This window comes from Gambusia affinis, linkage group LG19, assembly GCF_019740435.1.
Source record: "Gambusia affinis linkage group LG19, SWU_Gaff_1.0, whole genome shotgun sequence".
Lineage (NCBI taxonomy): Eukaryota > Metazoa > Chordata > Actinopteri > Cyprinodontiformes > Poeciliidae > Gambusia > Gambusia affinis.
The window spans coordinates 24,167,127-24,182,534 of record NC_057886.1 but is presented as its reverse complement, the minus strand read 5'-3'; the positions used below and the strand labels follow the sequence as shown (position 1 = coordinate 24,182,534).

Sequence of the window (15,408 nt, the reverse complement as noted above, 5' to 3'; positions counted from 1 at the left end):
CGTTCCTGTCTGCGTTCTCTTTGGTTAAAATCATTTATAAATTCTGGTCTTTGAAATGTTCTCCGGTGTTGGCGGTTAGGAAGGAGATGCAGAATATTTGGTTAACGGATCTCTGGTCATGTTTCAGCCTCAAGGCAACAGAAAACTGGCCTTTCTGTTAGATATCCTGGAATTAAGTTGCACTTTGAGTTTAATTTCTATATTTTCCCACAAATTTACACATAAATATACATCATAAATAACAATAATCTATAATTTGAGTAATTTTTCTTTTGCTCCCACCGCAGCAGCGCGTTGATCCGGAGGTGTGAAGACGACTGATTAACTGTACAGGAAAAACAAAATGACACCAAAACAACAAGAACAAGAGCAGTTATTGAATAGAAGAAGAAAGCACCACCGTTGTCTCCGGTTATGATTATGTGCCGTATTTTCCACTAATCAGACCACAAACTAGCATCTACAGGAGAAAAGGAACTGGAGGCAGACGTTGTTCAGATTGGTCGGATCAACTTATGCAGGGAAAGAGCATCATGCAGTGAGGGCTGGAGGTGTGTGGGGGCATCAGGGCAGGCTTTTCTCTTTTAGTTTTGCTTTCTTTAAATTGCTGTATCTGTCTGAGGAACGTCTCGGTGTAAACTTCACTTGCTTTGTGCTCTTTGATTCTAGCGGCAGACATTTTGAGAACACAAGTGGGAGGGAGAGGCTTTGGTTTGAATCAAACAAACAGTGAACATCGTGTACATTTAGGGCTCTGATCCTCTTAGTCGCAATTTTTTAACAACTTGTGAAAACGGCTGCAACCCGGCGGACTGCAGTCTGACGCTTTGCACGTTGAGACGAACCTGTACTGCTCACAAACGCGCCGTCTTCATCGAAGACGTAGGGAAACATGCTGCACACGCACAACGATGGGTGGAGGAACAACCGGAGGTCAGACTACAGGCGATTTCTCGGCAAACACAGGGTGGAGTAAACAAGCCCAGCAGATAAAGGCGGGGTGAAATCCAGCGAGAAGTCCAGACGGACCTGAATGACCGAAGCTGACGGGAGTTTAGCCTTTCACATTTAAATAAAACACTCAATTATGTTCCAACAAAACGCGTCTAACAGAAATACTGAAATGCAGATCAATTAGCGCCAGGTAATAAGTTGTGGCTAGTAGCTAATGTGCTAATCAAACAGGTCCGATGAGTGGTAAAGTGCACGGTAAGGAGGGCGGGGTGGGGTACAAAAACACCTTCATGCAAACTCCACAACGCTTTGCATGCCGTTTTTATTACTAACGTTATAATTATTACACACAGCAGGATGGAGGGGAAGGTCAGACTCCCAACGCGCGTCGCCATCTTTTTATACAACCAAACGACTACAACACAAGACAAGAGGACCGGGAGGGCCGGACTGTCGGGCGAACCGACCCTCTGAATCATTTTGGTGACGTCTTTGTGGTTCGATGTGTTTTCAGGGGCCTGATGGATGAAACAGGAACTTTACAGAAAATACAGACACTAAACACAACGTCATTGTCAATAAACTGGCTGGTGCTTTGACGGCATCCTTACATCACTCATGTTCATCCACCTCAACCACCACCAGGACAACCATCAACTGTCCAATAGACCATGGCGCTGAGGGAAGGAAAGCGCAGCTAACTTTTAAAAAAATCTGATACATGAGATTACAATGAGATTTCGACTCGCTAAGTCATTAAATCCACTTCGGTTTACTTTTGTTTACCTGTTGGAGACCACTAAAAACAACGACAACAGCTGAGAAAGGGTCCAATCATCCTGAATCTACAGACGGTCCGTTTGAGAGATTTGTTGGATTTTGCTGCTGGGAGAAAAGGGTGACACTTTGGTGAACACAACAGTTTTGGTTTATTTAAGCCAACGAATAAATTAAATAGACCCCAATCTTCTCCAAACCTGAAACTAGAACATCAAGCGCATCACAGACATCTAAAGCTAACAATGCTAACTTCTACATCTCAAGAAAAAACAAGTTTTCCACTAAACAATGACTACTTCCTGGACTCTGAACTGAAGCTGATTGCTCTGGCAGGGATCTGAAGGTGGTTTTTCCTCCAGCGTAGGCCTCAACAGAAGTACGATAACCTCCGTATCACAGAGCCTGAGCGCATTCCTCCAGAAACCTCGAACCCGACCAGCGTCCTGGCAAATCGTGAACCACTCACCAAACATTTCCGAACAGAACAGCAACGTTTCAGACTGGGTGTTATGAAAAGCTCAGTCTGAATCGCTTATTAATGGAAGAATCCCTCAGAGTTCGGATAATCTGAGCAAATTTGTCAATGTGACATTTTTAAAACATGCAGGTAAAGATTTCCACGAGCTGCCATGAGACTGCATCGCTCCGTAAAACAAACAATTTGTTGGGCCATTTTCATCCAGTACTGCTTCCTTTTCAACAAACCCAGGTTTCAAACTCAGTGAAACATTCCTACAGGATTTATGTTCTTAGCATTGTACAACCTGGGAATTTGTCCCAGTGTGTCCAACACTGCTAACTCTAATAACTAGCTGAAATTAGCTAGTGGTTCCACATAGTTAGTTTCCATTATCTGGGCAACGGGTAGGTTGCTGCTGCAAACAGGATAAAAACCTGTTTAAACTCACATTTTTACTGCAGGTATTATTTAATTATTAGCTAAAACTTGAATTATCCTCCAGGTTAAGAAGGATTAATTTGTAATAATTAATTTGGTTCACAATTACAGACTAATAAAAGTGCAAAATACTACACATATAATGTTTTGTGTTGTAAAATCAAATGTTTTTACAGATATATTTCCTTTAAGTTAGAATTAGCCAATGATTTGGAAGAATTATCTATTTTTTAGCTAAAATCTATGATTAGCTAAAATTATCCATCCATCCAGTTTAACAAGGATTAGCTTCCAAATTAGCATAATGTGGTTCACAGTTGAAGGCTAACAATCAAAGAAATACTTTTTATTCTGTATAATCAAATACGTTTACTTCCTCTAAAATTAGAATTAGCTTAACAACAATTAGCTCCCAGACTGGTTACTTTTGGCTAGAATTAGCTTCCAAAATTTTAAAGCGTCAGCTTAGCTGGAAATGGCTTTCAACAGTTTAAAAAGTAATTTTCTTGCTATGTTGCTACGAGCCACAAACCCTTTGTTGTATTTTCTGAAATCTTTTCCGCCACGAATGCCTTTCACAGTTTTGAGAAAAAGTATCTAGAAAACGGAAGATAAATCTTCAATAAGCTTCTACACAACCTACACAAACACAAGCTAACTCTACACCATGCAAAGCAGCTCAGACTAACCCTAACACTGGCAGTAACACAACATTCATGGGGTCTTAAAACATATATGACATGTTCATGTTGTGAATGAATGTGTGTCACGTTGATCCACCTTCCAGGGAAATGCACTCAGAGAATGTGAATTGGCCGTTAGAGCTGCTGTACTCCTCGTCCGGGTGGTTGGATGGAGCATCCTGTCTCAGCATGCACAGAGGAGTGATGCTCCTTTTACATTATCTACAGGAATGTGTGGCAACCGAAACATCACAGCTTTTCCAACACAAACACGCCGGAGACACGTCGGATCGCACAAACTCAACGTCAACACAATGTTAAGCAGATACAGCACAGGATACGTCACGCACACACCGGAACAGCAGCACGACAAAAGCAACAAACGCTCGCCATCGAAACACAAACAGCCACAGGACCATCGCCACACCGGGTAACTGGCTTCGCCTGTTTGTTGGTTTTGATGCGTTTCCGTTATTCTTTGTTGACTCCTCAAGAAGAGCAGCTTGAGGATGACGGCCCTGGCTTTTAACAGATTCTCATTGGCTATCTCTGTGTTGGTAGGCGGGGCAAGTTGACTTTCTTGTATCTAAACTGCATAGATTAACTGTCCATCTCCACCCAGCCCTCAGGTGTCACCTTGTCGCCTACGCTGGCCAATCAGAATAACCAGGACGGTCAGAGGCCCTCCCTCCCCAACTCTTTGGTTGGATCGATGCAACAGTCAGGGGAGTCTGACCTCCCCCTTGTCAACGCGGTTTTTCCCAACCGCAGCCGGCTGTGAAAACATCTGCTAAGGGTCCAATCGGTCTCCGGTACCAGGCTGGCCGAGGCGAATGACGGGGCAAAGCAGCCAATGAGAGGCGGACTAGCTGACGGCGAGGCACAACATTAACGCCGTTCCCCAACTTCTGCAACCTTCGGGTTTTCTACATCTATGCATTAGCTGTTTGTTTTCTGAAATGAACGCGAGGAACCCGAATGGCAGATTTGTCCCACAGGACTCCCACCCAGCAGCCGCCACTGTCCTCGGAGACCCGGAAAAACAAACAAGGAGCTTCAGAACGTAGGAAAACAGCCAAACAAACAACAAAGTAAAAGTTATATCAGAGGTTATCATTTTTTACAGGTAGCTAACCCACGTGTTGCTTCATATGTTCAATACATTTACATAAATAGGTTTATTTTTCCCTGTCTTGTTGTGTGGATAAGTCACCTATAGTGTGGTGTTACTGTGTTTTGTACCCCGCCCAAACCCCTGGTGTTTCCTCTTATTTGTGATTGGATTATCTCTTCCTAGCTGATTGGTTGTCGGTCTTGCATTTGTGTTTCAAGTTTTTTGTGTTGTCGTTGCTGTTTCTTTTCTCTGCTGGCTGTCGGTCAGTCGGTCGGCATCAGTCATCATGGCAGCAGGTGGAGGAACGTCTCAGAAGCCCAGCGTGCCGCCGATGGTCGACGCCAGGACCACGCCCAGGATGACGCAGCAGATGATGATCATGATCTTCTTCTGCAGGGGGACAGTAGGAAGCAAACGCATGAATGATGAGGGAATGACATTCAGAAGCATTTTCCATTTGACTTTTCCTGTTTAAAACGTTTAGCGTTGTCTTTTTGTAGGAAATCCTAGGCTGCGTTCCCTCCAGCTCTGCTCACTCCCATTTAATCCGACTGCAGGCTGGTTGCCTAGAAAGAGCCGTTCATTTGAGGAGACATGAATTTGTAATCGAACAAACAATTTAACTGGTCTGTCCACAAACCGCGGTCTGGGTTCGGTTGATGGGACCGGACAAAAGGAGCACAGAGCATTCTGGGTAAATACAACTGAAACAAACGCGCTAGGCTAGCGCATTTGAAGAGCCATTCCAACGACCGAGACGTCCTTGAGATTATTGGAAAGGGAAAGTTGGACCTGTGCTTAGTGTCTTCATTAAGGCGACGTGTCGACGCAGGACGACGAGCGCTGTTGTTTTCACTGGCTGTGCAAATTTCCTTTCTTTCAAAATGATTTTCTCACCAAATAATGAGGGAAGCAGAACAGAGTCTGAAAGCATGCTAGCATAGTTCAATACTGAAATGTTAAAAACTCAGGCAGAAACTGCTAAAAACAGCATTTTAAGTTCAAACCGGAGAGTGAGAGTCGTCTGATAGGAATGCAATTCATCTGCAGCTAAAATCTCATTCTGCACATTGAATTCCTTTAAGACCAACAGGAAGCTTTGCGTTCCTGAAGGGAGGCAGCTGCAGCACTTCCTGGAGTTTGCAGGTGGGATCCAGTCATTTGTCGGTGGAAGAGGCATGGCTGTATTTGGAGGCCAGTGCAGGAGGCCGACTCGGCGCTGCCATGGACATGAAGGAGTCTTCATCGACTGTTGTCATGAAGAGTCGTACGCTAAGTGGAGGATTAGCTCCATTCCGATTGGACAAATTGGTGCCTTTTAGCATTTTAGCTAGCCTTTTGTTAGCCGTTTGAAAAGGAGCCTCCTGGATCGACGGCGGGGTCCAGAGCAGAGTTTCATCAGGAGGGAAGCTAGCGCCTTACCTTGCGAGCCTGGCTCTGGTATTTTACGGCCTTCTTGGTGTCGGAGACGGCTCGCTCCACGTAGTCGACAGAGTGTTCTACGTTGTACTCAATTCTGTCAATCATTTCTCCCTAAAACAAAGATCTGAATTTAAACGACACCAAGCAACTCCTCTGTGGGATCAGGTAGCTTTCTAACACCTGTGGCCTACCTGGCTCTCCACCAGCATGGCCATGTCGACAAACATGTCGTGGAGCTCACGGATGCTGTTTTCCAGCTTGATGATCTCGGTGTGTCGGGTCTCGATCTCGTTCAGGGCCTGCTTGGTCATCTGAGAGTCCATTTTGATCTGCAGGACAAGTTTACAGAAGCACATTCTGTCTTCTCTGCTCCATCAGAACGTCAAATAAAATCCCCAAAGTCTGCAGAAGTAACTTTAGAAAAGAGGATAAAATCTAACATCTGCGAAATAAATTGTAAATTATTAGAAAACTTTTCCGCTGTTTAAATCTGCTCGTCTCAAAGAAGAGAAAAAAACTATACAATATTTATTGACTTAAATTTTATATCATCAACATACAGTTAAAAATTAGTTACTGGCTTCTAATTTAGCTAGTTGGATAAGTTTATCTGTATGGAAAAGTTGTACACAAAGTACCAAAAATAAAGAAAAATGAAAAAGAAATGTACACATGTTGGCATCCAGATTACCTTCAAATTAGCAATTTGGCTAACTGCCAATTAGCCGAACAAACTGCAAATCCAGATTTGCTGGAACAATTTTGTGATTGGTGACAATAAACACATTCAATTAAATTGTGGGATTAGCTAAAACTAGCTTCTTAAAGAGGTGAAATTAGCATACGGTTAGCTACAATTAGCTTCAAAATAAGGAAAAATTGTTTCACGAGACGAGAAATCATTTACAGATGTGCTATCTTGGCTTTAGCTGTCAGTTTAGCTGAAGTTAGACTCTGAATCAGCTATAATTAGCCTAAGTTAGCTTACAGCTAATAGTGCTAGCTGCACTTAGCTTTCAGAGTAGCAAGGATTATTTCACTGCTGGCTAGAGTTGACGTCCTGATTATCCTTGTTTGTTAATTAGCATTAGCATTTTAAATTTAGACAGAGTTAAATGAGTTTCTGCTTCTAACCACATGTTTTCGGTCTTTGTGATTTTATTATTAACATAAATTTAAATGCTTCTGTTTCTGTATTAGTTTTCTTTTTTTTCAGCATGTTGTGCAACAAGTCATTTAAATGGGATTGTTTCTATTTTCTGGTCATAATATGATTAGTTGGTAAAAAAAGTTTTTCCTGTTAAATGAAAGTCACAGGTTCCAGTTTTAGTTGCTTTCTGGATGATTTATTGTCGTTTGTCGTCACCTTCGGTTCGTTGGCAGTTAGACGGACTTACCTGTTCAGACTAACTCCACACCTGCTGCAAACCTGAACTTTACTGACCTGTGCTGATTGGTCACCACACTGTGACATCACAATACAAGTGGCTTCAATCAGAGGAGCTCAGCTGTCATTTGCAGCCAGGTGTTTCGTTAAATCCTTGCAGTCACGGCCGCTTTTAATTTGAAGAAGAAAACAATATGAACTCCTTCAGAATAAAAGCAGTGGTGGCTTTTCTTCAGCTTTCCTTCCCATGTCCAGAAGCAAAGGCTGCCTTCACTTGATGTTTCAGCGCACCTCGTGGCCGTTCTGCGTCCTGACCACATGATGATGCGTACAGGAAGCAGAAGGCTCCACGTTAAAGTGACCGCAGGTGCGGTGCTTACATCATCGGTGAAGATGGCCAGTTTGCCACTCTCCAACATGTCCTCCAGCTCTTCGTTGGTGGTGGTTCTTCCAGCTGCAGACAGAGCAGAAACAATGAGATTATTCAGAGATTTATGAGGCAGGATTTCACCGAACAGCAACCAGCTTAGAGATAAAACGTTTCTGTTCTGACCGAGCCTCGGGTCACAGGAGCAAGTTCAGGAGGTGAAGTCAAAATACCAGGAGAAAAACTCAAAAATAATTAGAGAATAAAATCAAGATGTAATGCCATGAGAATAAAGTCGTAACATTACAACTTTTAGGTTGCTTGCGGTTCACACAGAAATGCTGCAAAAGTTCAGAAGTGTAAACGACCACACAAAGAACAAAACATGGATTTCACAACAAATCATAACTGACGGTGTGAACGCAGCCTTACATTTAAAAAATCCACTGATTGCCACCAAACTGGAAGACGTTTCTCCTGATTAAAGGTTTTAAACTTTCAGGCACAGAAAATTTCAGCCTTTTTCCTCAACCTGCTGCCGATCCTGAGAAAGTTCTGCACCGGTGGTAACGTGACGCCGTCCTCGGCCATCTTGAACCGCCTACAGCTCGTTCTTTGCAGTGAAAACTGAAGTTCAGGGCCTCATGCATAAAAGAGTTTGCAGTTTTTACACTAAAACTTGGCGAACGGAAAAATGTAGAAAAATGTGGCGTACAAAAAAATAAATTGGATGCACAAAGACGTGCGCACAAACCTTTCCTTTATAAATCCTAATTTATGACACCTCACAAAAATAAAAATACATTTTAAAGAAAAAGAAAAATCCAAATTAAAAAAGTAAAAAAATAAAGAGATTCTGTAAATGTTTGTTAGAACAGCAGAGAGTCTCTGAGTGGGAATGTGGAGGATTATTAGAAATATTAGATGATTTCACAGAGCGGGCGGCCTCAGCTGGACCGGTACCGGTACCGATCCAGCTGTAAGTTCTGCTCAGAGCTCCAGGATGATCAGTCTGGATGAATCTAAACGCTGATAAACCAGCAGATCAATCTGATCAATCTGATCTCTGATCAATGGCTCCATGTTCTCCTCAGGTAGCGGCTCACCTGGATGCAGCTACTGATGGACCTGTGATTGTCTCCACACCTGATCAATAATCAAACTGTCTGATCAGCCCTGGTTTCTCTTTAGGGACAATAAATAGATTCATTCATACCAGGAGTTTCATCTTTATGAGACTCAAACTGAGCAACATGATTGTTGACATTGGACTGAGGTTTTCACATCCTTTATTTCTATTTTCTGTATTTTCTGTTGGCTTATTGTCTGAGGATAAACGGGTTCAGTTTTACTATTTAAATGATAAAATGTTCAAATCATAAATCATCGTTTTTGATGCTTCCTGGTCTAAATAACTGAATGTCGTCAGGTTTCTGTGGATTCAGTGAGTTTTGACTCTTTGCAGTTTATTATTGTCCACAGATAAGCCAACTTGTGTGTAAAATGTGGCACTGCATATTTTTTGTGCGCACGGCACTTTATGCATGAGGCCCCTGGACGGTTCCTTCAGCAGCAGCGTAAATAAATTCAGTTCATTTCTGTAGCGTCATTTCATAACGAGCGCCATCTGAAGGCACTGCAAAAAAATCATTTAAACTCAATCACACATCCAATCCAACTGATCCTGCTTCTCATACAGTACAGTGTAATTAATTATTCAGAAGTTTCCATCTGAGGAATCCCAGCAGGACATCGAGTCGTTGACTTGCAGCATTCACCCCTCCTGGACCAGCAGGGGGCGACAGTAGACAGTTGCTGGCGTTGAGTCGTTGTCTTAACAGCAATCCCTTCTACCAAATATGAATGTAGCGACAGTGGAGAGAAAAAACATTTAACAGCAAGAAATCTCCAGCAGAACTCGTTTCAATATCTGGAGTTTCTGTCTGGGCTGCTGGTTTGTTGCTGCTGGTTTGTTGCTGCTGGTTTGTCATCGTTTGTGTTTACCATCCGCCATGTTGCGTGTTGAACTCACTGATCTCCAGCTGCCTCTGGATGCGGTCCTTGCAGCGGTCGCGGTACTTGGACTGCGTGGTGTTGTACTCGGTCATCACCTCCACGAATTTACGCGACAGCGTCGAGTGCTGGACAGAGACAAGGAGGAAAACTAGTTGAACGTGGATGAACTGGTTTAACTGGGAAGGACTGTGAACCAGAGCCGGAACTCCATAATGTACATCCAGATGCTCAGAACTTATTTTTGTTGAACGGATCATTTGGACATTCCTCAATGGCTCTTAATAACTTTGGTTAAATATGATAAACAAATAATACAGCATTTTAGAGATATTGTAGATAGAAATAAGGCAGTAAATATACTTTTAAAAACTTTAAAATTTCTATTTTATTTTCTTGAAAATTTCAGAGACGAATCTCCAAATGTGCTCATTTTTTCCATCTGCAACGGCCCCAACAGGCTGATCCTATTGTTGGTGGCTGCAGTTCCCTTCTTGTCCACCAGGCGGCAGCACACATGACGGCTGCAGCCAATCACAGACCAGAGAGCATGAGGAAGTGACGTTCAGAAGGAACTTTGAGCAGGAATGAATGAAGAAGCTAAATAATAATGTTTTAGTGATGAAGCTGCTCTGTGTGAGACGCCAAACGTCGTCTGGCTGTAACACGCGTGTCGGTTTCAACACATTTAATCAGCAGCAGTCACATGACAAACAGGGACTACTTTTATCGTTTGCTGACAGACTTTGTAAGCTTGACCCGTTCTAGAGAGGTCGACCATCTGGTAACTGGTTCTGCTTTGTGACGGGTTTGAATGTGAGAAGGCGTGGCCACGACCGGGTCTGGACCCGACCCACCTGTGTCTTACGGATCCGGAGGTCCGCTGATGATCTGTTGAGGCCTTCCTCCTGCTCGATGCTCTGCTCAATTGCTGCAGGAACACAAACATGCAGACGATGTTATAAACTGTTGAATTCTGTTGTTCTGCTCCACAGGGTGGTTCGGTTCTGACCCGTCTTCAGGTCATTTGTTATCGTCCACCATCGACCGTCTTCATGCACGAGCTCCTCAGACCAAGACAAACGCAGGGTACAACCGAATCGTCACAGATTGAGCGAGTCTCCAGTGATTGTAAGAAAAAAACCTTTCAGGATAAAAATCACAAGTTGCTTCAACAAACAAAATACAACAAAATCAGATTTAAAAAGATGAGCTTTTTCCTTAAACCTTCACTGCTTCATCAGTCTAAGATGACGACCCAAACAATCCCGCTAAAGAAAAACATTAAACACAGCAAGGTGAGGTTCTGGAGTGGCCTATTCAAAGCCCTGACCTGCTCACAGCTGATCCTCTTGAACCTGACAGAGCTGGAGCAGGTTAACAGGAAGACTGGAGGAAAATGCAGCATGTGTAAAAAGATTGTTCAGTTTCAACCTGAAGTGAAATGTGCTCCAGCCTCAGCGCTTATTTACCCAGGAGAGCTAGCTTAATTACATCTTCTCACTGAGGATCTGTGATCACTGCAGCTTCTAAAGAAACCATCCAGGAGGAAAGGCCTGAACCACATTTGACCACCGAGACTCTCAGGGAGGTTAACAAGAACAGGTTTCAATCTATAACGAGGAAATTAATCTGAAAAGACAATTTCCTGAGCCTTTAGACGGTTTCCTTCAACATGCTAATGAGAGAAGATTAGAGAGGAAGTTTAACAACTTCTTTATTATTACTTTATTCCAACAGTGGTGGGCACCGCTAACAAAACGTTAGCTGCTCTAGTCCTAAAGCGCTAATCATAAACATTAATTCTGCTATCGCCATTGGCGCCGGAACCGGGGGGCCAGGGGCTCTTTGGCCCCCCCACTTTACAGCCCCGCTGGTCCTGCCAGACATTCACAGGCGGCACAAAACTCTGACAATCTGTGACTGACATCTCTGTGTCTCTATGCAGACAGAGGAACAGATAAAACCTCCAGCTCTGAGACCAAACCTAAGGCTCTAGATCATAAAGGTTTACAGACATGCAGCAGGTCCGGGTCGGGTCGGGTCGGGTCGGGTCGGGTCGGGGTCATGAACCGCTCTGACATCTGAGAAAAGGACTGGACTCTGATCAGGTCCAGGTCTGAACCAATTCTGCCTAAAAATGAATGAATGAATTTGTTGCCGTTTATAGAACTGTGACGATGTTTTCTTGCTAATGGGATGAACATCGGGTCCATTTCTGTTTACGGTCCGGACCAAATGCTCACCCACACTTTGTCCAGAACAGAACATTTTGGCTCAGGTCAAAAGATAATTGAGTGAATTATTTTATTTTCCCTCTTTGCTGTTCCAAAAGCCAACCAGCCTTTAATATTGACGGCTGCTGATGGTTTTCAGGTCTCTGTTGAAATTCATTTTGTCTGTTAAACAACAATCACATCAAAGTTCATTCATGTGGTTTCTCATTTTGTTTTAATGCAAAAATATTGATATCTCTTTCCTGCACAGCTAGTGGAACATGCAGCAAATAGAATCTGCTGCCTTTTGGTTTCAGACCCACAGCATCCAGATAGTTGCTGCTGCAGCTGCTGCTGTTACTGCTGCTGCAGTTGCTGTTGCTGCAGCTGTACAGCTGTTCCTTCAGATTTTCCTTTAAGTAAAACAGAAAAGAATCATTTTTTTTATTATCTAACCCTCTTTACTATCAACAACATTTAGGACTAAAAAAGATCTATTGAGTCAAATCATCTTGTCTGTAGAGAGTCTGTGAGAGTCCTGAGGTCCACACAAAGCCTGAATCTCATTGGTCAGTTTACTTTTGTAAATTTGGTGCTTAAAAATGAACGAGTGAAGTCTGAATCCTCTGCAGTTCTAATATCGGCCGTTGGGATCCTGCCAGAGCTTTCTACCATGTGCGGTTCTGGCGGGTCGCCGATTTATGAGCTTTGTGTGTGTGTGTGTGTGTGTGTGTGGTTTGGACAACTGTTCATCACGCCAGTGATGTAATGATGACAAAACCTTCATCCAAACATTTCGTGCTTTAATTGGTCCGTTTGTCTCCAGCGGTTCTCGGCTGCAGGAGTTTTTCCTCTTCTACTTTTTTCCAGAAATGGAATAAAGTCCGTTCTGCCGTCTAAATGTTTCTCTGTGTGAAGCTGCTTTCTGCTTGTTCCCATGACAACTTCTAACATTTTTCTCTGATTATTTTCCACCAAATCTCTCTGACCATTTAATAGTCAACAATCATAAATCTAGTGAGTTGTAGACTCTAAAGCGTCGTCCTGCAGGTAAGACATGTTGACTGTTTACTTCAGGACAAATTGCCACAAACTGATTGACAGATTCCATCATATCAATGAACAAGTCTGACATTCACACTGCGTGACAGAGGCGACCACACGAACATACCAAATATTGTTAGTGTGTGTGTGTGTGTATATGTTCTTGTCTCGCTGCTTTTTGGGGTCGGACATCAGTTTACCTGCACTATGGGGACAAACGGTCTCAGGAGTCTCCTTAATGAATATCATTACCTGTTTGCAGAAATGCTCGGTGTTCAGCAGTGAGGTGTGGTGGGAGTCAATGTCATGTCCTGATATTTACCTCAAAGGATTGTTTGTGTGCGTTTCTGGCCCGTGGCCTGGCAGCGCCCTGCTGGATCCATGATGACTCAGCACTATCACACCACCGATGGTGTGTGTGTGTGTGCGTGCGTGAGTGTGTGTGTGTGTGCGCGTGCGTGCGCACTGTATTCCTGGGTGTTGTCTTTCTGTATGACAGTGCGATGAAAACTGGGTGAGTAAGCAACAGATTGAGTCCTGGTGTATATTTGAGGACGTTTGGCCCATTTAGCTGAAAAAAACTGATGCATGCTGATTTGTTCTTATGTAAGAGTCTCTCCCAAATTATTAGAACTCAGCAGAGCTGCAGTGAAACTATAAAAAAAATCTACAATTTAGACTGCATTTTTGTGGAAAACTGAAAAGACATTAAATTGCAACTATCACTTCAACATTAGTAATTAGAACAGTCATGGTAAAAAAGAAAATTCAATGTCTTTCATGTGCAGGGTAAAAATTAAATGTATCTAAAAATGTTTAAATTTTGCAAGTATACAAAAAGACGACAGTCTTTCTATGGTCATTATTTAATTAAAGAAAGGTGAAGCTTAAAGTCTGTCCTTGCTGTTTTCATGGGACTTAAAAGTGAAAGTAGCAGCCAAGAGCTGCAGATCAAATGCATTGAATAAGTGATCGTGTTCAATGTGAACACCTCTATAAAAGGAAGAGTCCTGGCAGCAAACACAACGCCAAACTGGGCAGACATCAGCAAGGAGCAAATATGGCTGCTCATCAATCTGGAAGAGTTATGAGGCCATTTCTAGTCATCTGAGGTCCGTCGTCGAACACAGAAAGATTATTCACAAGCTGAAAACATTTAAAGAGCTTTAAAGGATTTCTCGTACACTTCACTCTGACATAAAGGCTTCTGGAAGAATAAAAGACAAATAAATGTCACACTTAAATATTTCAGATTATGAAGTGGCTTATTTTAATTATGAATTATAATTTTAAGGAAACAACCTGGCCCTATGTGAAAAAAATATTTTCCTTAAATCTGATATTTTGTGATAACTGGAGTCTTTTACATGCCTGAAGGTGAACTTTGACCCGCTCTGGTTTACAGGATTGTTTAATTATAGGCGGGACTCTAATTAAAACAATCTAGTTTAAACTCAATGTTTCACTAAGATGTATAAAGTTAGACTGTGATCATGTGGTGCATAAATTCATATAATGATCAAATCTGAGCTCAGTTATGCTGACAACATTTTCTAAAACAATTTCATTCATGAAACCTTTATTTGCAACTTTAAAAATTTTAATTCTTAGTTTTGTTAAAATGTTCTTAATAGTGTTTGGTTTCTCTCATAAATGCTATATTATAAATCAAGTGTTGGACTCTGATGTTCTTGTGCAGTTAGACATAAAAACATAGAATTAAGTAATTGAGGATTTTCCATCAGTGAATGTTTGGGTCACATCGGTCGCTGCAGTTCCCCGTCTTTCTAAGGTGCTGTTATTTTTATTTCTATTTATCCATCACTACTTAGGATGTTTGACCTTGTCTTAAAATCAGATATGGACCTTTGAACGTGAAGGCATAGAAACGCTAGCTTTGTTTCCATTAACCACAAAATTCCCCCAAATTAAGATTAGGAAAATAAATTAGCTTAGTGGAAAAAACTAATTTTGGAAAAGTTAAGTTTTTAATAAATTTTTTGCTCTATGATGAGGTGGTTTTTCAGTCGTATTGAAATGGAAGTATTTCATGAAAGCAGAAAAAAAAATTTTGCATCATATGAGTCATGTGATCAACAACAGGATGTTACCACTGACGAAAACCACAAAGAAGACGACAGGAAATGGAAAGATGCTGATGGTTTGTGTTGTTCCACCAGAGCTTTCACAGCATCACACAGTTCATAAAAAGTTGTGTTATTCCAACGTATCCAATTCCAATTTCCCCAAAATGCTGCATAAGTAGCTGCACCCCAGAAGGCGGGGCTTGCTGAGGCACCGCGTCTCCTCTCATTGGCTGATAGATGAGTGTTGAATTATGAATTTATGTCGTAACTGTTTACACCCGTTGCTGCCATGATGTTTAATGACTTACTGCATGAACAACTTATTCAAATGTGATTTTAATTTTGTTTCTTATTTAATGCAAAATTTACGATTGCAAAATTGTGTTTGAGCAACATTAGTTGAAGATTTGTACACATTTGTAATGGGAATGCAACTTATGTTT

General features: G+C 42.1%; 1 protein-coding gene across 1 annotated transcript in view; it reads right to left on the bottom strand.

The window, feature by feature from the left end:
- Window positions 1–15,408, bottom strand: part of stx1b (syntaxin 1B) — a 48,930-nt gene that overhangs the window by 3,045 nt on the left and 30,477 nt on the right. The window contains exons 5-10 of the mRNA XM_044099686.1: window positions 10,476–10,549; window positions 9,638–9,746; window positions 7,619–7,692; window positions 6,043–6,180; window positions 5,852–5,962; window positions 1–4,819 (exon numbers count right to left, since the gene is read on the bottom strand). The exon at window positions 1–4,819 is cut by the window's left edge and continues 3,045 nt beyond it. Of these exons, the coding sequence (XP_043955621.1) occupies window positions 4,739–4,819; window positions 5,852–5,962; window positions 6,043–6,180; window positions 7,619–7,692; window positions 9,638–9,746; window positions 10,476–10,549 (587 nt within the window). The 3' untranslated portion in view covers window positions 1–4,738. The remainder of the gene's footprint in view (window positions 4,820–5,851; window positions 5,963–6,042; window positions 6,181–7,618; window positions 7,693–9,637; window positions 9,747–10,475; window positions 10,550–15,408) is intronic.